General features: G+C 44.9%; 1 protein-coding gene across 2 annotated transcripts in view; it reads right to left on the reverse strand.

Annotated features, from left to right (window-relative positions):
* Positions 1-3,970: 3,970 nt before the first annotated feature.
* MRTFB (myocardin related transcription factor B) overlaps positions 3,971-24,795 on the reverse strand; it is a 291,820-nt gene continuing 270,995 nt past the window's right edge. For both annotated transcript variants that reach the window (XM_052635937.1, XM_052635938.1), the window contains 7 exons: positions 23,811-23,943; positions 22,153-23,145; positions 20,644-20,781; positions 18,204-18,362; positions 17,807-17,944; positions 12,574-12,634; positions 3,971-9,386 (listed from right to left, as the gene is read on the reverse strand). In XM_052635937.1, coding sequence (XP_052491897.1) covers positions 8,851-9,386; positions 12,574-12,634; positions 17,807-17,944; positions 18,204-18,362; positions 20,644-20,781; positions 22,153-23,145; positions 23,811-23,943 — 2,158 coding nt within the window. In that variant the 3' untranslated portion in view covers positions 3,971-8,850. The remainder of the gene's footprint in view (positions 9,387-12,573; positions 12,635-17,806; positions 17,945-18,203; positions 18,363-20,643; positions 20,782-22,152; positions 23,146-23,810; positions 23,944-24,795) is intronic.

A 24,795-nucleotide genomic window follows, 5' to 3' on the forward strand; every position in this document is an offset into this window, starting at 1 on the left:
GTGCGCGGGCTTCTGTAGCTGTGGCACAGGCGCTCGTTAGTGGTGGCGTGAGGGTCCGAGAGCCTGCAGGCTTCGGTAGCTGTGGTGCGTGGGCTTCGTTGCTCTGACGCATGTGGGATCTTCCTGGGCCAGGGACTGAATCTGTGTTCCTTGCATTGGCAGGCAGATTCTTACCCACCGAGCCGCTAGGGAAGTCCTTGTTCCTCATTTTAAAGGAAAGGCTTTCAGTTTTCCTTTCTTGTTGAGTCAATTTTTGGTAGTTGGTATCTTTCAAGGAATTTGTCTATTTTATCTAAGTTAACTGGCATGCAGTTTTTCATGGGATTCCTGTGTAATTCTTTTTTTTTTAAGCTTATCTTTTTCCAACTCATAGTAAAGAATAAGGGCAAATAAAGAAATCAAGTATCAGTAAATAAGTGTTAATATTACTTTGCCAACAAAGGTCCGTCTAGTCAAGGCTATGGTTTTTCCAGTGGTCATGTATGGATGTGAGAGTTGGACTGTGAAGAAAGCTGAGCACCGAAGAATTGATGCTTTTGAACTGTGGTGTTGGAGAAGCCTCTTGAGAGTCCCTTGGACTGCAAGGAGATCTAACCCGTCCATTCTGAAGGAGATCAGCCTGGGATTTCTTTGGAGGGAATGATGCTGAAGCTGAAACTCCAGTACTTTGGCCACCTCATGCGAAGAGTTGACTCATTGGAAAAGACTCTGATGCTGGGAGGGACTGGGGGCAGGAGGAGAAGGGGACGACAGAGGATGAGATGGCTGGATGGCATCACTGACTCGATGGACGTGAGTCTGAGTGAACTCCGGGAGTTGGTGATGGACAGGGAGGCCTGGTGTGCTGCGATTCATGGGGTCACAAAGAGTCGGACACGACTGAGCAACTGAACTGAACTGATTTTTCTATATGGCTATAGAATTACTAAAGAAATAAAATATAGAAAAAATTAAAACATTCAATATTAATTGAAACCTACTTTACATTATTTGCAATCTTACTCCTCTCTTCTGGAAGTATCTTGAATCTTGGTATTGACATAAATCCATATTTTTATACTTTATACAAAAAAAGTGAACAGCATTGTTGATTTAAAATGTTACTTGAATTATGTAGGCTTCATTTTGCACTCATCTTCAGCACCTTGAGCTTCTTTCACGTTGATACATTAGATATAGTTCATTTATGTAAATTGCTATGTTTACATATTTGCAAAATGAAAGTCATACAAGTTGTTTTCAATGTTTGCTTTATAAAGGATGCTTTCATGTTAATTCTTGCATGTGATTGCCTGTGTGCATGTGTTTCTCAAGCATGAGTATCAAACAGTTGAGCTGCTGAGTCACAGGGTTTGTATCTTCAACTTTATACTAGATATGGTAAAATCATTCCGTAGCTCCTAGGTTTTTGGATATGCTCAAGTGGCTCCACCCAAGTGGCACAGTGGTAAAAAATCCTGCCTGCCAATGCAGGAGACAGACACACCTTTGATCCCTGGGTTGGGAAGATCCCCTGGAGGAGCAAATGGCAACCCACTCCAGTATTGTCTGGAAAATCCATGGACAGAGGAGCCTTGCAGGCTAGTCTACGGGGTTGCAGAGTCTGACATGACTGAGTGCCGAGCACACACGCATGTGTGCAGGTGGCTCCAGAAGTCCCTGTCCAGGTGGGCAGTTTTGTGAGTCAGTGGGCATGGCCCCACCGTGGGCTTCATTTAAGATACTTGTCACTTAAGATAACCCATGTTCTGATTGGAGCTTACCTAGTACAAGCTGTTAACCATCCATGTGAGTAGATAGCTGCTTTGTAAAATGTGTGAAATTGAGGAGACTTGAGAAACACCCAGTTGGGGTGAAACTGACATTAGCTAAATCTGCTATCATCGACTGATTTTGTCATGTATCTGAACGAAGATGTTGGATTGTGGGTACTGAGTGTACAGAAATGGTCTGGGTTCTGGGATGTTAGAAGCTTGGTCTCAAATCCACATTCTGCTTTCTAACTCCAGGCAAGACATTTCCCTCTGTCTTGAATTGCTAGGTCTGTTAAATGGGGACAGTAAGAGTTCCTCACTCTTAGGCTTATGGTTAAACGAGGTTATACACAAAGTGTTTGGCACAGGGCCTGGCACCTAGCTGCATTTAATACATTTGCTGCTATTTCTACTAACCTGTCTCTCAATTGCATTCCTGTGCCCTGGCGCTGTGTACCAGGGCGTGGGGAGAAGGGTGAGTACATTTATTGGGGTTAGAGGACACAGGGCCATTGTCAGCAGTGTCCTCCTTGAATGATCTGTCGCATAGCCGTATCCACGAGGGCAGTCAGATAGCTGCCGAGTGGCCTTGCTTTTTGTCTAAGTATACACTATATGTTTAATTTTAATAAACTGTCATAAAAATCAACAGAAAAGACAGCCAGGATGTCCAGATGAGTTTCTTTCTGAATCCATCAGAAAGGGAAGCTATTTGTGGAAGGAGGAATGAAGGAATGGTCGTTAGGTGACTTGGGATTATGTGACACAGAAAGTTGTTGGTGACATGTAGTTTGCATTTTCCTGAAACTGGTCTTCCCTGGACTCAGTGGAGGAGCTGTCATTCCTCTCCAGCCATCACGTGTGTGGGTGTGTCTGTGTACAAAGGCCTGGGTAGTCGCCTTGATTCGAGAGCAAGTGTGCTGCAGAGGATTGTAGAGATGCTAAATGGTGACTCTGTTCACACTCTGCAAGGCTTCTGGAGGCCTGTACTTCCCAAAGAAAACAGCATAATCTCCAGAGGAGTCTTTAGCCCTTTGGGGTCTGGGAGCCTTAGATGCCCAGCTGTCGACCCTTCCAGACTTTCTCAGCACTAGGTTTGTCCCCACTCCCTTGATGACCCCCTCAGCATTTCTTGACCAGACTCTGTCCTGCAGCCATACTTTGGTAGCCAGCCCTCCACCTGGCACAGAGCGGGGCCTCAGCCAAAATCCCTTAACTCTGACCTCGCCCGAGTAGTCTTCTCTGGTGGACTGTCCTTTACATGTCCTAACTTATCTCTTCCCTAAAGCTCCCAGCTCTGTCCCTTGCTCACTCCTGGGAACGCCTGGGGCACTTTCTGTCCCCGCAGACATCGTTTTCTCTCCGTGAGGGCAGGATCCTGGCTGGCAACATGGGATGTTACAAGCGTCTTAGTCCCTTGGAAGCATCATCTATTAACTGGGCCATTGAGGCGTATCTCTTGGTCCCTAAACGGTCACAGATAGTGAAATTTCATTGTATGCAGGTGACTAGTGATCTTTCTTTTTTCCCTCTCTGAGGGTGGTAAAATACCTGCTTTCATAGTAAGATACTGATATGAAAGTTTTGGCTGTCAATGAAGTTTTCCCATTACCGTTTTATTTCATCAAAACAAAGAGGAAAATATAAAACTCTTCTCAAAACTATATTTTAACCATAGGTTTCTGGGTTGAAAAATTACATCTTTCTCGAAGAAATTGAATTCTAAAGACCATTTCTTTTGGCCTATAAAAATACCTCATATAAATGCTTTTGAAACGAGGCTGAACTGAAGGATTACCCGGGTCTTTCAGGAATCCTGTCGGTGGCTCATTTATTAGTGTCAAAGTGAGAGCCAGTTTTCTGCAGGCATGTGTGTGTGCATTCATCCCTGGGCACCATGGCCTTTGCCAGAGCCCTCACTTGGGATTTCCTCATGACTGGGAGAATGAACACAGTTTTGGTGTAAATCTTGTTATGGTCAAGTTCAGCCGCTGCTTGTTTGTTTGGACCCAGGGCAAGGGTGCACTGCCTGTGTGATTCACCGAGGCTGCCTCAGCATGCCTGCTGGTCGTGTCTGGTGACTTGGCTGTAAAGCTTGTTCTGGATGAGGGGTCTCCTCCTGGCCTCCCTGCCCCAACCCTGCAGCTCCCCTGACCCACAGCACCTGGTCTTTCCTCTGCACAGCAAAAGTCATAGTAAATCAAAATTTTTTTTTTATTTGAGACACAAAAATGCAAAATTGCTGAGATATCAAACATTTCCCGATCAGCTACAATACGGCCACTATGTACAAAAGATCAGATGATCAATGTGCACACATATAAAAATACAGTATGCATTACCTATGTACAGTACATGTGCAAAATGTATGGCATTCAAACATGATATGGAATTGATTTCAGGGGTGCAAACAGCAAATACAAAGGCATCATGGTTTTTCTTTTAAAAAACAACATAAAGGCAATACATGAATGGACCCCCGATTGCCATCATTTTTTGTTTATTAAACTAGTGCTTTGATAAGCAGGGCTCTGTAGATTGGTATCTTTCTCCTTTTTTTTCATAGAGTGAGATGCTAAGACATAATGTGACAATGAAAATAAGAAGAGAAACACCTATCTCATTGCATTTCTATTGCAAGCAAGAACACAAGAAAATGAATTTGTATGTAGAAAGGAAAAAACTGTATTACTGCTAAATATGTATTATTCTTAACCCAACAAAACAAATCTATACTATTTTACATGAAAACAAGAGGAATATCTACATCTTTGTGAAAATTATAACCTTAAATGGATAATACCTTTTTGGGACTGATTTTTGAGAGCTCATTAGTCTCAAATTTTAAATAAAAAGTGCCTTCTTTTGGCAAATACTTGGCAATGCCTTTGGTTCCTTTAAAGCAAGTTTGCATTACTAGTAGTTACTCGAGGTTAAGTACTTTTGGTAGCAACTAAACCCTTTCCTAAATGCTTCCTCCTCCTAAGCCAGCAAGTTTCCTTACAGCATGATGTGGAGAGGTAATCGTTACGAGTCTCGGTGATTCTAGAACTTGGTTAAAGCTTTGTCTTAGTGGTTGGCACAGAGCTCTGTTAAAACCTGACAGCTGCACTGAGATCGCCAATGACATGATGTGTTTGATACCAGACAGCACCTTGCAGATCTGAGATTGCCACCCTGTTATCACAGGGTCGTGACATTTTCTGATGTGATTCGCAGAGCAACGTATTTGCGTGGAGGGGAAGAGCTCGTTTGTAAACATGTGCAGCTTTCTGAATTACAGGCCTCGAATCTGAGAGTTCAGGTAGAGACCCTTTGTAATGATGCATTTCCTCAAATACTGGAAGAAAGGGCGAATGGGGACAGATGGAGACCTGCTTATTGCCATGCAGTCACTTCACAAATAAAAACGTAGCCCAGAAAGATCACTGAAGGAACAAGTTATCAAAGGTTTGAACCGAGAAAAAGAATGACTACATCTTTGTTGTCATTTTCCAGTTTTGACGGAAACCACATACAAGATGGGCAGAAATGCAGTGAGGCTGCTCTCCAGACACACACGTCCGCATGTGTGAGCTGTTTCCTGGTGACCCTGACCTTCCAGTTAGTGTTCTCTGAGTGTGGGCTGGTTGTGTGGCCTCCAGGTGGGGGTCACTTTGCCTGGTGTCCTGCTCTGGTGCCAGCGGTCAGGACTGATGCTTGTAGTGACGGGTGGTGACCTGTGGGGCTCTACTTGTGGACCTAGCTGTGTGGCCCCAGTGTCTCTGCTGATGGATGCTGAGAGTCAGTTGATGGGAAGTTCTCGAAACAGCCCCTGGTGCCGCTGCACACCCTCCAGCTGACTCATGGCGGGAGCCACTGGACGCGCCCGGACATGCGTGTGAGTGAGGGGTGTGAACCCAGCCAAAGGCTGGTTGTGGACAGTAATGAGATGGTCTGGCCCTGGCGGGGACAGCTCTTTTGCCAGCTGTGGTGGCCAGTTTCAGCCTGAGATCCTGAAAGGGACTCTGGAGAAAGCTTGTATGGCTAGAATGATCTGGGGTGGAGGAAGCCTGAGTCAGCTTTGGTGACCAAATAGGTGACACACTTCTCATCAGCTGTCACTTGGCGTCCACTGACCTCACAGCTCGTGACGGTGCCTCTACGGGCGGCAGCTGGGGGGACCACACCATGCTGCTTTCACCACGATTCTGAGAATGCACGTCCACGGGTCACAGAACCGTGAAGTTTGTAAAAAGGAAATTTAAATAAGATCTCTTTAGTGCCATAAAAATATTCATATAAAACACAAACAGTATCTGAGCATGAAGTTGCATGAACTCAGACTGCATCTATGTACAAATACGTGGCAGATACTATACAGTAGATTGCACATTTCAGGAAAAACACTAGGATGTAAAGCCCACAGTGTCCTGTGAGATTTTCTAGTACATGCTTTGCTGAAATGTACAAGATGACCACATATGCCTGGACTTGCCAAGGCTCTGCAGCATCTTCGATGTAACTTTCTGTTCCTCCCATCCTTAATGACACGACCTGGCACCTATATACACTAGTAAGGTAAGCGCGATACTACTGTGTTTCAGGAATATTTAGGAAATAAGACTGGATGTGAGATAATGTTTCTAGGAGGTGGCTGTCTGCTGGGCAGTATGGTACTTTGCAGAGTGGTACACAACAGTACCACCCCCTCCCCCCAACTGCACACACGCCAGGACTGGAGGGCAGGCGGCAGCCGCGAGCATCAGTAACTGGACACTCCTTGCCGCCTTCAGGGGAGACACTGCTGCGTGAAGGTGAAGTGGGCACTCAGCGATTCATTATCAGGAGAGAGCAGGCTGTATATAAGATGGCATTCTGTGCACTGCAGTGTGTGTTTTTGGAGAGCAACCTTCCTGTGGCATGTTTCAAACCTATCTTAGCCAAGCAATAAGGGGAGCTGAGGGCTAAAGAACAATCTATATACACAGTGCAGGATGACGGAGATAGAAAGTTAAGTCGACAAGAGCCAATACCACTAGCTGTTCAGTTGCCTCCTACAGTCCCACTGATATCTGCTGCTAATAACATATTTCAATCTGAATGAATACAATGCTCAGAGTCTTAAGTGTGGGCCAGACAAGCCCTGGACAAAAACTCAGGGCCCAGACCTCCCCTAAGAAAAGCACATTCCCCAGTCAGGAGCCCCAGCCCTGGAGACAGGCCCTCTGAGAGGAACCTACTCATGCCCGGGATGCTGACCATCCTGCTGGGCTTGGTCAGAAGGTGGCGCTCTGCTCAGTGGTTACGATTTCCCACCTGTTGGATGACCAATCTCTAAGCACTCAAAATACCTACTCCAGACCATGCTGCACCTGACCACCTCTGCCCGAACCATCCAGAAGCACTTTCCAGTTGGGAGGGCTTTCAACTGAGGGCTCCAGGGTGCCGGGCAACTGAACACTGGGAAAATGGACTTTTCTTACAGAGTAAAATTCACAAACTGAGATAAAAATATAAAGTAAGATCAGTTCTTAGGCAAAACACAAAACCTAGAAATGATTCACAGACTCTTTCCAAGTAATGGGTCAGGCTGCCCGTCACTGTGGGAACATTCACCATTTACAGACCCACAGAAAGCCTGACTAGGGTTTACCCAAGGTGAGGTTAGAGCACAATGCTCTTATTTAGTAAAAAGTCTCCACACTTTTAAGTAGATTTCATGTGGGTTTTTTTTTTTTCAGTTATTTTATATTTTGTCATATACTTAAATGACTAGCAATTGACTGAAATAATTTTGGAAATCCTGTGATAGTTGGCATTTTAGAAAACTCTGAAACTATCCTACTCAACAAATATGACTTTTTCAATATAAAAAACTATTAATAATACCTCCAGTTTCTCAACCTTCAGCCTGATGATACAGTGAGAGCTCAGGTATGACATCCAGTTGCAAGTCTGGAAAACGGTAACCAGGGATTGGTGACCGAGAAGAGGAAGGCCAGGGCTGGGTCCGCCGGCCGACCTGGCGCCACCACGCCACCTGAACCGTTCTGGGAATGTCCTAGGGGGACGACAGACTGCTGCCTTGCCTTCTCTTGGCAGCTCATCAGCTCAGAAAGATATTTCACGCCAAAGCCTTTTCTTGGTTCTTTGAGATGGGCCTGGTTACCTGAAAGTTAGCAATTCCTTAAATATGGAAATACACGTGGCTCAAGTACTCTAGAAATATTTGAGTTATTAAAACAAGTAGGACCACTGGGTATCCAATTCCTTACTCCAACACAGGCTGTACAAATCACAATGTCAGAGTATACATACAAGTGTCTAATATACACATTAAAATCAATGTAATCAACCCGGAGGGCTGCTAATAGACTTTTCAGTGTTATCAATACACCTGGACTTCTTAGAGTGGATTGTTTACGACAGTATTTTGTCGACATTGTCTGGTAATGGTGAAAGATCTCCCATTTCAATTTAAATCTGGAGATCTAAAGTAAGATTCCCCCAAATCACAAAATAAAATAAAACACACAAAAAAATTACATCGGTTTCTGAATGGAACCAAAAGTCTTCAGCGGGAAGCTGTCACTGAACTGGCTGGTGCTGGCCACTGCCCTTGACCCTGGCTGCATCTTGGGCCGGGCTCAGGCCTTTTCTAGGAGATGCCCTGTGCAGTGATCGCTCACCTCCCTTCTTTTTCAGTGGAGCTGTCTGCCTTTTATGTAAGGTCTTAAAATGACCACGGAGGTTTAACCGTAGCTGATGACCAGAGGCCCTCGTGTTGCCACCCTGCATACCTTACTCTTCGCGTTTTTAATCTAAAGGTACCTTTCGTTCTTTACTGAAGTCTGGAGAAACAGATGAGTCTTCTTGGAGTAGTGTTTTTTTTCAGAAGGCTCTGTGCTATATCAAATCACAGGCATTCACTGCTGGATGCAATGAAATGTTTTCAAACTTGGTTTCCAGCCTCTGACCATCCGTCCCATCTTTCTGTGACAACATACTGTAATTGCAATGATGCAACTCTGGATCTGTCTCTAAAATCTGACCTTTTTGAAACATCGTCGTCGTCTTCAAACCTCATAAACTCTGAGACAAGAAATCTGTGCTGTTAGTCCCACGGCAGCGGCAGGTCCTGTGGGTCTAGGAAGTCGGCAGAGAACATGCTGGGAGTGGTGGCGCTGAGCGGTGTGAGTCCCGATGATGTGCCGGGCATGGTAATGTCTAACCACTCCATGTTGTCCAAGTTCGAGTCAGAGAGGTCAAGGGACAGACAGGGCGTACTTGCAGCAAACTGGGCCTCGGCCGTTTCCATGGGTGAGTGCGAGGGGTCCAGCACGCCTGAGTGGCTCAGCAGGTCGTTCTGGAGGTCCTCGATCAGGGAGAAGGGCTCTCTGTCCTCGCTGCTGCTTTGCAGGGGAGCGATTTCATTAGCTGAAGGTAGAGTTCCATCCAGGAAGGCTTCGAGTTGGTTCTCTAAGCTGGCAGATAGACTGCTCATAGGTTCTAAGGATATGGGTGGTGCCATTTGGACCTGGGGCGGTGGCCGGGACACCACAGTGCTGACCGGCATTGTGGTGATGCTGGCTGTCACTGGTCTCATTTTGGAGATAGGAGAAGGTTCTTCTTTTACAGGGAGGGAAATCTCTGTGTAAAATAATTCAAGTAATTAGTGATTTCGTACTACTTCAACATTTCTAGTCATTAGGCACTATCTTCTCGGTGCAGTGACTTACACACGGTCCATTTCAGAGTAAGGAAGAGGCTGCTACTGGTCAGGTGCGGCCCTTGATAAACGTTAAGGTGATAATGGTGATAGATAATGTCGTTAAATATATAAACATGTAAGTTGATAGCATTCTGGTGTGCTTTCAATTCTTTACGGTAAGAGTAAGCATTAACTGCAGTCTCTACTGGCAAGTAGGAGTCGATGGTTTTCGATTATTTGATTTCTGGGTCTTTATTCTCAGTCACTGCAGGCTGAAGACAGCCTCCTGTCTCCCCCTATAGCTTGAGTCAGCTATCAGCAGATACCACCCTTATAGTGAATGTCAAAATGGATACCCCAATGCAAATCAAAACCACAATGAGGTACCACTTCACACCAGTCAGAATGGCTGCGATCCAAAAATCTGCAAGCAATAAATGCTGGAGAGGGTGTGGATAAAAGGGAACCCTCCTACACTGTTGGTGGGAATGCAAACTAGTACAGCCACTTTGGAGAACAGTGTGGAGATTCCTTAAAAAATTGCAAATAGAACTACCTTATGACCCAGCAATCCCACTGCTGGGCATACACACCGAGGAAACCAGAATTGAAAGAGACACATGTACCCCAATGTTCATCGCAGCACTGTTTATAATAGCCAGGACATGGAAACAACCTAGATGTCCATCAGCAGATGAATGGATAAGAAAGCTGTGGTACATACACACAATGGAGTATTACTCAGCTGTTAAAAAGAATACATTTGAATCAGTTCTGATGAGATGGATGAAACTGGAGCCGATTATACAGAGTGAAGTAAGCCAGAAAGAAAAACACCAATACAGTATACTAACACATATATATGGAATTTAGAAAGATGGCAATGACGACCCTGTATGCAAGACAGCAAAAAAGACACAGATGTGTATAACGGACTTTTGGATTCTGTGGGAGAGCGAGAGGGTGGGATGATTTGGGAGAATGGCATTGTAACATGTATGCTATCATGTAAGAATTGAATCGCCAGTCTATGTCCGACGCAGGATACAGCATGCTTGGGGCTGGTGCATGGTGATGACCCAGAGAGACGTTATGGGGAAGGAGGTGGGTGGGGGGTTCATGTTTGGGAACGCATGTACACCCGTGGTGGATTCATGTCAATGTATGGCAAAACCATTACAGTATTGTAAATTAAAATAAAGGAAAAAAAAAAACCTCAAAAAAAAAATGGATACCCCAAGTTTGTGCAGGCATGATGTACAGCCTTCCTGTTATGAAAGATCTAATTATATTCTTTTCTCTTTTTTATTATAGTTGAACTGTATGCCCAATTTAGCCATTGACATTCTATACAAAGTTGTTAAAAGATACAGTGTTCTTTTATGTCATTTCTGAGTTAAAGCAAACACGTCATCTCCAAGAGACCGTGGATTACTTATTTTTTCTTTACTGTTTTCTCAGTTTTATTAAATCCTTAAGATTTTATACAGTGCCTTAGGAAGCACTAGTTACGTGTCATTCCTTGTCAGATCAAGTAGCAAATTAATGGACCTTCTGCTCTGATACCAGTGTTCACTTGGCTATATACATTTGAATGAAGGATCTTTTCTTTTACTTTCTTATGAGTATTTGATTGGTTTCACTTATATGCAGGTACACGAGGAAACATGGATTAATAATCACTCTTACAATTAAGTGACTGGGATGCGTAAACGAGAGAAAGAACTTATAGTTTGATTCCTGAGTGAACTGTCAGCTGTGTGTATCGTGTATGTTTTTAGGATAGTTTGTTGTCAGCTCTGGAACTGTTTTGAAAGCTGGAAGTGCAACCTAAATAATTAGTTTTACCATCAATGATTTAAATCTCTGTCCTCATTATCACTACTATTAATATATAATAACATAAAATAATATACTCATTGATACTTTGTCATAAAAATTATCTCTTTTAGAAAATAACTGTTGGTATGACTGTCATACTTTAGTTTCCAAGTTTAGACTGCAAACATTATTCTTTTTAATCATTCCAAGAAATCTTTGTTTTAACCAGATTTGGCAAAAAGCATTTCATTATTTTTTTAACCTTAAATTCAGTTATGGAGTGTCTTTTTTAAAATTTTTATCATGAATTATTTTGCAAGGCCAAAAAAAAAAATGCTATTTGCACATACAGACCTGTATGTAGTCAAATATCAAGAATTTTCTGTTATGTCAAACATTATGACAAAATCATTAACCTCAAATAGAACCTCCTATGAATGGAGAAATTTTTATCACAATTTTAAAATCTGAATAAAACTCCTTCATCAAGGTAATTTGAGAATACTTTAGAAATATTCCAAAATAACACTTCAAGTTTTAAAATACTGACTTTATACTTATTTTTAGATGTATGTAAGTTTAGGCAGAGAGATCCTTGAATTTTTTTTCTTTTTTTTGTAGTTAACGTTCCCTTATTCCTATTTAAGATGACAAGACTGTAAAATATCTAAGATGTTCAATCATATGTAGAAAGTGCTTTGCCTTTGAATTTTAATTGGAGGCTAATTACTTTACAATATTGTGGTGGTTTTTGCCATACATTGACGTGAATCAGCCATGGGCATATATGTGTCCCACCATCCTGAACCCCCCTCCCACCTCCCTTCCCACCCCGTCCCTCTGGGTTGTCCCAGAGCACCAGCTCTGAGTGCCCTGCTTCATGCATCGAACTGGCATTAGTCATCTGTTTTACATGTTAATACACATGTTTCAAGGTAACTTGTTTTTTGTGAAATAACACATAAATTGGAATGTTTTTATCCCATCACAACAATACCCACTTGGAGCAAGTTTTGAAGTTTTTCAGTGTGGAATTTAAATATGGTTCTAGTGTGCTATTTTGAGATGGCCTATCTTTTTCAACAGGCATACATCTATTGTTAAATCTATTATCTTACTGTGTTATACTGAAAGATTGGCTTCTCCATCTTAACAGACTAAACTGAACGGATTTAAAAGAATAAGGTGAGGTAGAATTAGAATAATGTTTCTCAGTACTTAAGAGATGTGTGGTGGGCTCTAGAGGAAAACTGCCATAGACTCGTTAATAAGACTCTCTAGGGATCTAATGTGATCTTGACCTACCTCCACTTTTAATGAGGATGTCAAAGAGGTCATCCATCTGCTGACTGTGTGCACTGGAAATCTACAACAAAGGAGAATATATGTTAGCTTTCTTTTGTACCCTGGGAGCATTAGACAACTGGGAGCACTAGCAACCTTACAGAACATCCCGTCTAACCTATCCTTCGATAATTTTGAAATTCTGAGGTCTCCTGAGACATGAAGCCCCACCCTATGTGGCATAGTTGGTTAGTTAATAGAGCGAGAATGGGGTGAACACCCAGTTCAGATGACTACTTACAGTCTATCACTGTTTGCATTTTGAGAGGCTTCTAACACCTTCTTCTAAAAATGTCTTCATTCATTTGTATTTACGTAAAAATATGTTGAAAGGCTTCCAGCCTTACTGAGAGTTACCTGACATACAATAAACTACACTCACATAAAGTTGACAATTAGATAAGTTCTGACATATGTATACATCCACAAAACTATCAACTCAATCAAGGTAATGAACATACCCATTTCCCCTGAAGTTTCCTCATGCCCTTTTGCAATACTCCTTTCAGCCCCAGGCAACCCAATGATCTTTCCTTGAATACAGAAGAGTTTACATTTTCTAGAGTTTTATATAAATGGAGTCATACAGTTTGTACTTTTTGGCAGAGGGATAGAGGAGGCTTCTTTCACTTGGCACAATGAATTTGAGATTTATCTATGTTGTAGAGTACAGCAGGAAAAGTTCATTCCTTTTTATTGCTGAGAGTATCCCACTGTATGGAAATATCAGTTTGTTTGGATTGTCGGCACTCTGGGTATTACAAATAAAGTTGCTGTGAACATCTGTGTACAAATCTTTGTATAGACATGTTTTCTTTTTTCTCTTGGGTAAATACTGAGGAGTAGAATGGCAGAATCATAGAGTAGGTGTATGTTCAACTTTCTAAGAGATGGCTGTTTTCCAAAATTATGTTGTTTTTACATTTCCACAGCAATGGATGTTTCTAGCTGTTCTCCATTCTCGGCCACACTTGGTATGGGCAGTCATTTTAGACGTTTGGCAGTTAGTAGTGGCACTGCGTTGTTGTTTTAATGTGCATTTCCCTAATGACTAAGGATGCTGAGCATCTTTTCATGTGCTTATCTGCCACCTGTGTATTTTCTATGGTGAAATGTCTGTCCCAGTCTCTGGCCAGAACTTCTTATGCATACTGTTTGCATGGTATCTTTTTCCAATCATTTCTTTCAACCTTTGTCTTCGTATTTAAAGTAGGCCCCTTGTATGTGCATTTAGTAGTTATCTGTTGCAGTATTACAAATCGGTGCAAAAAACTTGGTGTCTTAAAACACTAAGTTTCTAAGAGTCAGGAATTTAGGAATGGTTTAGGTGGGTAGTTCTAGTGTGGGTTCTTACGTGATGCTGTAGCCAATATTCTGGCCAGGGTACAGCCATCTCACAGCTGAAGAATGTCCCTGTAAAGGTGACTGACTTCATGAGGACAAGGTGGTTGATGGAAGGCCTCAGTTTCTCTTTATGTGGGCCTCTGCAGGGTGCTGCTGGACTGTCCATGCGGCGTAAGAGCTGGCTCTCTCCAAAGCCAGAGGTCTAAGACAGTGCAAGCTGGGTGGCTTTATGACCTAGTTTCAGAAGCCACAGACCATCTTTCCTGCCAGTTCTATTTGTTAGAAGCAAGTCACTAAGCCCAAGTACACAACATACATTTGGGTCTAGTTTTCCATCTATTCTGATAATTTCTGCATTTTAACTATTATTTATTCTACTAGTATGTTTTACGCAGTCATTGATATGGTTAAGTTTGGGTTTATCATTTTCATATTGGTTTCTATAATATTTGTCCTGTTTCTTGTTCCTCTTTGCTTGGCCTTTAAAAATAGTGATCTTTTGGAATTCTAGCTTAATTTTTCTATTTTTAAAAAGCAATAATTAAGTTGTTACTGTAGATATACAATATATACCCTTAATTTTCCATAGGCTACTTAATGTACCATTTCATATAAAATATAAAACCCCCAGTAAACATAAAGACAATTGATTTCCTCCATCTTTTATTAGTTATTTTTAAGTATCATAGCTATATATTTTATAAACCCCTCAAGATAGTGTAATATCTTATAATACAGGTTTTGTAGTGATGAATTCTTAATTTCTCCTTGTCTGCACTCTAAGAAGGAAAGTGAACTAAAGGATATTTTTACTTGACAGGGAATACTGTGTCGACAGTGTTCTCCTCCTGCTCCCCCAGCCCTCCGCCCAAGAACTTTAAAGATGCTGTTCCATTCTTTTCATGCTTCCATAGTTTCTGATGGAAAGTCAACTGTAAATCAAATACAGCTGACCCCTGAACGCCACAGCGGTCAGGGGAACTGCCCTCCTCCCTCGAGCAGTCGAAAATCCACGTATTATAGAACTGGCTCTCCATATCCATGACTCTCCATCCACGGTTCCAACCAACCAGACTGTACAGTACTGTACTATGTATTTACTGAAATCTATATATAATGGATCTGTGCGGTTCTAACTTGTGGTGTTCAAGGGCCAACAGCAGCTGTTACCTGTGTATATTGTATTGCTGTGCTCTTGATGCTTTCAAGATCTGCTCTTTAAATCTGGCTTTCAGTAATTTAACCATGATATGACTAGGCCATCTATTTATCCTGCTGGTGTTCACTGAGCATCCTAAAGCTATAAACTTGTTTTTTATCATATTTGTAAAAACTCTGATCAGTATTTCTTAAAATATTTACCTGCCTCATTCTTTCTGTCCTCTCCTGGGACTACCATCCATAGCCATTTAGACTGTTTGATATGAAATAATAGGTCTCTGAGACTCTGCTCACCTTTTCCTTAATCTTTTTTTTCTGTTATCCAGACTGGATAAGTTCTACTGATTTTTCTTCAAGTTCACTTTTTTTTTTAACCTCTGCCACCTCCATTCTGCTAAGACGATCTATAATTTTTTTCATTTTAGACTCTGTAATTTTGTTTTAGAATTTCCATTTCATTAAAAAAATCTTTTCTATATCTACTTAACAGTCTTTCTCTTTTTTCCTACAAGTAGATTTTCTTTTATATTATTGAGGATAGTTATAATAGTTGTGCAGATTCTGTGACTCAAATCAGCTGGGTGTTAGTCTTAGCTGATTGCCTTTTTCCCTTGAGAAAAGGTCACATTTTCCTGATTCTTTGTATACTGCCGTGTTGTGAATGGCTGTCATGGATACCAAGTTGTGGAGACTGCATTCTGTTATTTTTCTCAGATGAGTGGTTTATTTTAGTAGGCAGTTAACTCGGGTTGGACCTGAACCGCAAAACGTCTCTTGGGCAGAAGTTCCAATCTCAGGTCAGGCCTTCTGTCTTTGGCTGATCTGCTGTGACTCCAGTCCATGCCTATGTGGTTTAGGGGTCACCCAGAGATGTGGGCAGACAGAATTTGGGGATCTCCTCTCTCAGCTGAGAGCAACCCAGAAGGGGAAGAACCAGTCTTCTGGATTCCCAAGGCATAAAGGCTCTGGTTTTTCTACCAGTAACCTCACCACTTAGCTTGACCCCAGAGTGAAAACAGAGCACTCATGCTATGGAACTCCCCTAAGTGCAGACTTCTCCCGAGAATGTGACTCTGTCTGTTCACTCTTCAGTGACTTGACTATGACCAGGCTTTACCGCTCTTATTTGTGGGAAGCTGAACTGGTAGGAATTGGAAGTCTAAGTAAATGTATTTTAAAAACCTCATAATCCCTGGCTTAATGCTCAGTGGTGTATAGAGAAGAATTACAGATAGCTACTCATCCAAACAGAACCTGACTCCCTTAGTCTATATGTATGAGCCAGAGACAGACAGAGGGCAGGGGTTAAAATCAGCTCTTAGGTTAAGGTGTGAGGGTGAGTCTGTGTTGTTTGTTACACTGATCAACTAAATGGTATGTAGCAACCTGTATGTGAGAACCAGGTTTGGAAGGATTTTCTTGAAAATATGTCCCTTCTAGATGGACCAAGGGGATCACAGTCTAGTCCAGCATCATTCGTTTCAATTCTTTTTGTGATATCTAAACCAAGTTCTGAAATTCAGCTTTCCCCTCACAAATAAACGCCCCTGCTGAGTCTGGAACTAGAGGAACATCTTACAACTAGAAAAGTTATCTTCCTTTGGTACTAAGTGAATATGAAGAAGCCCTGGAAACTGTTTGCTTCCTCGAGTAGGCAGTCTGCCCTGGGTACCCTGCTCGCCATCTGTGAGTGTGCCAAAGTGGGCCCTGTTGCTGGTACTGAGCAGTGTCTGCAGCTACTTGCTGGGGCAACCAAGTAGGTCAAGATGGCCATGGTGTGGGTGCTGCTCGCTGGAGAATGCTGAGCCCTCGGCCCCACACACCCCCAACTGTACGTGAAGGCCCCACGGAGTCACACATGGACTGTGGGGGTGAGGAGAGCGGCATGACCCTGCAGGCGCGTCTGCTGTGTCTGTGCGAGCAGACGGTCTAGCTCTGATCAGCACACCTCCTCGTTCACTGTCAGCATCCATGCAGTGTGATCAAGTCCATTCCCTGCAGCCTCTTATGAGGCCGGGGTTCTTCCTTGACAGTGAGTTGAGTTTTAAGCTGAGACAGGCAGTAAGCCCAGGCGTGTTCAGGGTAAGGTCTGACGTGGCTTTTGTCATCGGGCGCCCACCTGAGGCCAGATGCTTTTTACAGACAGGAACTCTGCCTTTTCCCATCTCTGGGATAGATACAGTAGGCCAGGAGGGCCTCGGTCTGTCCTTCTAAAGTGTGTCTGCTCAATACACGAGCAGAGCTGCTCATGAGGGCTGGCCTGCTGGGGGTGAGGCACTGGTGATGAGGGACAGAGTGGATGCAGGTGCTGGGTGGTCTAGAAGCCCATCCAGCGGGGAGCGGGTCAGTTTGATGCTGGCCTGACAGATGGTGGCTTTAGAAAACGGATCTGTATAACACACGTGCCCTGGTCACACATATACACATCTATCCTTCACACAACCTGCCTCTGGCTCTGGGGGGAAGTTAAAGACAAACACTGAAACTGAGTAAGTGGGAACTGCAGGTTATGTGGCCGCTGAAAACCCTTGGGAGTCTTCGATGTGAATGATATTTTGATTTCAAATAGCCATTTGAAAGGCAAGCAAGGCTCCCAGTCATGAAACTTGTGTCTCTTGGGAGGCAAGTCCATCTAGACTAGGGCTTCAAGCTCAGGAGGACCTACCACGTTGGAGCGTGGCCTTCTCACCTCTGGAAGGGAAGACTGGGCGCTGCGTGTCTGCTTGATGGCTTCCTCATAGCGGGGAGGGTCTTTTGTCTTGGGGACTGGACTCCCAAACAGAGAGTGCTGGACCACAAACTGCTGGGGCGGAGGGGGCGAGCCGGGCTGTGGCAGACAGAGGAGGAACCAGTTAGCTGGGCTTGGGCAGTAGGTCTGTCCCCAACTGGGGGTGCCGGCGGGCGGGGCCACCTTCACTGTGCTGACCGCTAAGCTGCCCTGGAGTAAGTACACCCCGGGACTTTGGTCTCCCCTGCCACCCTGCCACCCCGTTAATGCCGACACTCAGCCGTACAGGCCCGAAGGCCTGGGCTCTGGATGAACCTGTGCCCTGTGTGTACTGTCGCTGCCCAGGGGGCCGGGTTACCTTGTTGGGAGGGCTGGGGCCGTTCTGCAGGGAGGGCAGCGGGGTGCTTCGGGGCTGAAGGACACTGTTGTTCGCCTTGTTGATAAAGGGCTGCTGCACCGCTGGAGCAGGTGCTCTCTGATAGGGCAGAACTGTACTGGATGCCGAGCTGGTGAAAACCTGTCATGAATAAATATTTGTTCATCAGTTTGTCCTTTTGCTTTACCTAATAAAACCATGTTTTAGAACAAGACTTAGCAAATCTTTTCTGTGTAAGCCACAAATGGTACAGTTTAGGGTTTGGGGGGCTGTGTGGCCCACATCGTAACTGCTTTGCCCTGGCCTGCGGCCCAAATGCAGCCTGGATGAGACATGAAACGGGGAGGGGGCTCAGGACAGCTCGCCCACAGACAGAGGTGGGCGGGACGCGGCCCACCGGCCCCCGTTCCTCGGCATCTGTGGTCTGTCTTGGACGGCAGCGTGCTGCGGATATGATTTTCCTCATCTCCTCTCGTGGCTCTTTCGCTTGTAACCACCAGGCCCACGTCTCCCAATCATGCTCCCAGGTGCCAAAGCCACACTTGTCACATTTACACACATACATATGGAACGTCTCGAATTTAACATGTTCCAAATTAAACTTTCCCCCTCTTCCCACTACCCCCAGCCTCTGAGGGAAAGTAATTCTTGGTTTTGCCTTTAATTTTGACACTTAATGGAGGTAAATGGAGCCGTCAGTCTGCTCTGCTTTCTGCCCTCAGCACTCACACATCTCAGACACGCCTCCTGGGCTGGGCCCTGTGGTCTGCTGTCCTGAACCAGGTCCTCACTGTCCATCACTAGAAAACTGCCTCTGTGGTCCAGCTGCGCCTCCCTGCCTGCCAACCCACCTCGACGACGACAGTCTCAACACACATGCACACGCGCCCGCGATCGTGTCCCTCCTGCACTCACTGGCTCTCCTGCCCTTGGGTAAAATCTAGTCTTTGGCTGATGGGCTGCCCTTCTTGCTCCCAGGCCCCCTTTCCTTCCTAACTGAAAGGCCATACTCGGTTTTCCACGTTTCTTGAACATTTCTCCAAGTCACTGCAAAGCCCCATTTAAAGTCTGCCCCCTTCTGAGCAGCTCTCTTTTGCTCAGTTAGGCAGAGGTGCAAATTTCTTCCTGTGGAATTACAAAGTTTGTTCTCTGACTCCTCATCAAGAGCCAAAGGTTTTAGGGCCTTTTGCAAATGTATGGCCAAAATGTTATTTTGTAGCTGTATTTCACAGAACAACCGGTTTGCTCATAAATATACTTTATACTGCTGGTGTTCTGAGAGAGAAAAACTTATCCTCTATATTTGTATTTCTTGGGGCGTCCCTAATGGCTCAGACTGTAAAGAATCCACCTGTGTGAGTGTGTACCCTTCTAAGTAGTACAGCTTTTCTGGGTGATAAGGTCGATAGCTATGCTTTCTTATCTGTCTGTATACTCTTTTTCTCTCTCTTCCTTAAGAGAAAACTTTAGTCTTGCCATCTGAACATTTGCTAAGCTTCTCACTGCACTAGACAGTTATTTGGGCCCACTTCTAACTCTTTGCTCACTGTGCTCCTCAGAGGATATTCAAGAGAGCAGGTATGTTAACATGACAGTCGCTGTCCCAAGAGGTCACTCCTGTCTGTTCCTCCAGTTGACTTAGCCCAGAGAGTCCACAGCACTCTGGGCACATCACAGGTACACCTAAATATCTAGGCTCTTTTATGCTAAAGATTAAAACTCTGAGACTAATCGTTCTCCAGGTTTAAAATAGTAAGACCTATTTTTGAGGACTTAATATTTTCCTGGCAAGGAGATGTGCACATAGCTCCACCTACTGGATAAGAGGGAGTCTGGGTGACACTTGGGACTGTTCAGCAGAACTCTTGGAGAATTCCTGTACAGGACACTGACACAGGTCAGCAGCGTCACTTTAAAGATGGGGAACCAATAAAGAGTCCTGCATAAGGCACAGCACAGAGGAAGTGGTGAGCTAGAATGGCAGCCAGACATAGGCTGCGGGGGGGCTCTTACTCTCTGAGAAGGCAGACTCTTAAAGATACATAAAGATCTTGCTGAAGATAAAAAACATTTCAAAAACGGTCTTTTTCATCTTCAAATATCTTTTCCCAGGACACTTTTCCCCGTACAAAATGATTATTTTGAAAAAAACCTTGAAAGCCTTAGAAAATTCTATATATGAGGATTGAAAAAATAGTTTGGAAACTTGGAAGAGGAGCTTAACTGCTAAGATGAGCGATTTTTCACATAGCAGCCTAATGCCATCTGACCTGAGGCTCACCCGGTGGGAGATGCATCACAGAAAAGAACAAACAGGGGCTTCTCACAGAGGAGGCGCCTATGAAGATGCTCACTAGATGCTGAGCGGATGGTAATATTCAGTACAAGCCGGCAGCAGCCTGTCGCTGTCGCCATTACCCACCTTTCTGGCCTGCTGAGGCTGACTGAGCGCGCGTGCTGGGAAAGCGTCTTGCTTCTGAGGCGCAGCCTGGGCCAGGCCCGAGGATAGAGCGGCGGCTGCTATCTGAGGCTGCGTTTGGAGTCCTGTTTGTGGTGGAGTCTAGGAGGAAAGAAAAACCAACTCAATTGTCCAAATCAAGGCTAGAATGAAGAGTTTAGATGTGGAGTAACTGGTCATGTGGGGCTCACATCTGGGAAAAAAAAAAAGGTAAAATGTTTATACACACTTCAATTCATTGGTATGTAAACCTGAACCCTAACTCGAACACCAGGCCAGTTACTTTCATGCTCTTACTGTTTCATAAGTGCTAAATTTTCATTTTAAAGTTTGTAGAAAGTCAAAAGAACTGACAGCAGTTCCATACATAATAGGTCAGGTGTAGTAATTTTAGCAGCAGCAAGGAAATCTGTGAGGCCAGACTGTCCAAATTCCTACTTCTGAGCTGCAGCGTCTGTGCTCCCCAGGGGGACAGCCAGCCACGTGCTGGGTGCTCAGAGGCCCAGAATAAAACGCAGTTCCTGTTCCTCAAACATCACCTCTCATGGAAGATTTGGACAGGAAAACGAATGCTTAGAAAAGCTGTATTATACAGCGGACTTTCAGTTTCACAGACACTCTTTAACAGGGGAGCCAGAATTTCAGCACAGGCCCAGGGCCTTTGGGTCGTGCCTTCTCACCCTGGGATGGGGGACAAGACTGCTTCTCTCTGGGCGGTCAGGGTAGGGGAGCAGGACTCCAGATGGTTTCTGTGGATTGCGGCCCACCTTTTGTTGAAAAAACCTTGCAAAGTCAAGTTGCACACAATGGCTTCAGGTAATGGTTGGCCTCAAAGGAAACTTCATGCTCACCAGTGTTTTATCCTCTGTCCATACCAGCCTCAACCCTGAGTCTGTGCTCATATTCTCCTTAGTTTCAGCATCTTCACCTTAGTGGTGCCTTTCAGGAACTACACTTAGGAGGCAGAGTGGAGGTGAGAGCAGGCGCCCTGCAGTCAGAAGGCCTCGACCGCCAGCTCTGACCTGGGACAACTTATTCCATCTTTCAGGGCCTCACTTTCCTTTCTAGAAGGGGGCTTTCTCACTTGGGTCTTCTAGGGAAAGGGAGGATTAAATGAAGCACGCCAGCTGTGTTACACTTGGTGCTGTGCCTTGAACACAAGAAGTACCCAGTGACAGTCGCTGCCATCATTATGAGAATGGCACTGGTATTTAAACATGTCTCCACATGCAATACTGTGTTCATTAAGGGTGAAAAGCAGCAGGAGGGAAAAGCACCCCTGTTTGATTTTACTCTGAAAACAGTGCCAGTTGTCCACATCTGCGAACAACCCCCGACACATGCACGTGGTTCCTGCCACCTGGCAGCCTGACTGGGATGCATGTATGAAGCAGCTCAGGTCTGTGCTCACCACGAGCCGTTTCTGGGTCAGGCAGGCTGCAAGGCAAGGAGTTAGAAGACAACGCTTCACACCTGGAGTTGGAGGCTGCCTACAGGGAGCTGCACTGAGGTCACACCGGAGCCCTGGATGGACACAGGGAGCAGCAGCTGTGCAGTTTGCGTGGTCAGTAAAGCCTGCGGCTGAGCGACCCCGGCGGGCGGCTGGCCCTGGGGACTCACATAAAACTGTGGGACGAGGCTCGGTGGCTCAGCCGGGGCCACAGGCACCTCTTGCTTGATCACTACGGCCTTTTTGGCAACAAGGGTCTGGCCAGCCACTGGGCCGGGGCCGTCGGGGAGTGGAGCCTCCTCTTTGGTGGTGGAAGCGGTGGGGCCCCGTGTCTGGTCGGCCTTGGAGACTGAAGGGGCCGGGGCGCTGGCCGGGGGTGGGGGCTCCAGGGGCCGCTGCTGCTGCCCTCGCTTCTCCACCTCCAGCTGCATCTTCAGAACTTCCACGAGCTTCTGCTCCTGCTCCAGTTTCCGTTTCAGCTCCTCAATCTGCTTCTCCTTCTCCTGGAGCTTGCGGTCCTTCTCGGCCGCGTCGAGCTCCAGGGTGGACAGCGTGCTGCTGGTGGGGCTGAGGCTGTCCTCGGTGCTGGCTGCCCGCAGGGGTGACGAGCACAGGAACTGCGACGGGGACATCATGGTCATGATCTCGGTGAACGTGTCGGCCATGCTCGTGTCCTCGGCATTGAGGCTGGACTGTTCGGAAGGCGCGGGTGAGATGGGCAGCGGGGAGCTACCGCTGTCCACGTGGGCCGCGCTGCTGCTGCCAGCGGGGGGCAGCTCTGCCTTGAAAGTGGAGCCTGAGCTGGTCACAGGGTTCTGTAGTGTTGTCACTGGCAGGGCCACGGTGACTTCGGGGTTGCTGGGGACAACGGCGGGTGTGGGCACGGCTGTGATGCCACCGGCAGCAGGGCTGCCACTGTTCACTTCCTGGTAGGGTTTCAGGCGTTCAATGAGGTCCAGTTTGGTACCTGACACGGGAAGACCCCTTAACTTCAGCTCTGTCTTCAGCTCCGATACCTGGAAGTACAAATCAATCAGATCGCTTTTTTGGTGTTACGACCTTCTGACAAATCTATAGCACACCTGTGTGCTGGAAAAGGTGCCTACATCTGTCAGACAGCTCTGTATGACTGCATGTAAGTGTGACAGTTTTCTTTTTTTAAACACACAAAAACACAGAATTACAGACATAAAGGACCTGAAAGGCCAGTGATAAAGCAAGGGTTATTAGAGGCTAATTCCTTTGCTACCTCAAAAGATTTACTACCAGAAATGATAACAGTTACATTTACTGTGTAATTGCCATGGGCCAGACACCGCCAGAAGTGCTTTACTCTTTACGTTAACCTTCACATGAGGGGTAGGTATTATTATTCCCGTTTTACAGATGGGGAGAGAGGGTATGTCACTGGTCCAAGCTATCACAGGTAACAGAAGGCTGTGTAGGGGTGGAACCCGGTAAAGAGGGCCCTGGAGATCATGTTCTTAACTGTTACATCTTCCTCTTCTCCCAAATAAAGGAAACTTAATGGATGTAAAAAGAAAGCACTTCTACAATGGCTATCCTATTGCTGGTAGAGTTGAAGACCTACTAGAAACTGCCTACATCTGCTGGATGGGTCTGGCATAGTTTACAGTTTTGTGGTCCTTACGGGTGAATAAACCCCACTTGCAATGATCACCTTTAAGTCATCCAAGCTCGATGGCAGAGGTCCTGGCTTTCTCACAGGAGCAGGTGTATTCTGTCTTGGTGTGTTAGATGTGGTAGTGTTCAAAGCTGGATTCCCACTGTTGTTGTTCTTGTCATTGAGTGGCCTTCAAAAGAAAAAGAAAATTAGCTTTTCTAATAAAATGATTTCTGGGGTTGACATTGCTCCTGTTAACAATCTGTGAACTTACAAAGAGAAAACTACCTGGTCATGGGTTGGCTGACTCAATATGGTAGAGATGTCAGTCAAATTAGACCCTAATCAAAATCTCTGCAGGATTTGTCTGTTTGCTTGCTTGGTAAAAATTTAGAAGATGATTCAAAGCTTTATACAGAAATGCAAAGGACCAAAAACGACCATGGCATCTTTAAAGAAGAAAAGCAAAGCTGGAAGCATCATACTACCAGACAACAACATTTATTACAGAGCCAGTTATGAAGATGATGCTGATGCAAGGACAAGACAACAAATGGGAGATCAGAAAATCCAGAAACAGACGCCGCATACAGGGACAAAGGTGACATGGCGGTGTAGTGGGAAAGGGTGGTCCTTCCATCAGTGGTAATGGGCCAAACGGGACAGTCAGTCACATGAGAAGAACAGGGCTCTTGATCAATCCCTAGCCTCACAGCATCCCCAAACCTAAATGTGAACTGGAAAACAAACTTTGAGAAGAAAACTTAGGATAGTATCTTCATAGCTTTTGATAAGCAAAGATTTCTTAGGATACAAAAAGCACCTAGATATCTTTCAAAGGGTTAAAAATCAAGCCCCAGGAGATGTTTATAATAACATACTTCTGACAAATGCCTCATCTAGAATACACACAGAAGTCTTGCAAATTATTGACAGTAAGAAAAAGAAAAACCTAATGGGAAAATCGTGAACAAACATAGCACAAATGGTCAATAAAGATATGAACGAATGCTTAACCTCATCAGGTATGAGGAAAATGAAA

This window comes from Budorcas taxicolor, chromosome 2 (assembly GCF_023091745.1).
Source record: "Budorcas taxicolor isolate Tak-1 chromosome 2, Takin1.1, whole genome shotgun sequence".
Taxonomy (NCBI): Eukaryota; Metazoa; Chordata; class Mammalia; order Artiodactyla; family Bovidae; genus Budorcas; species Budorcas taxicolor.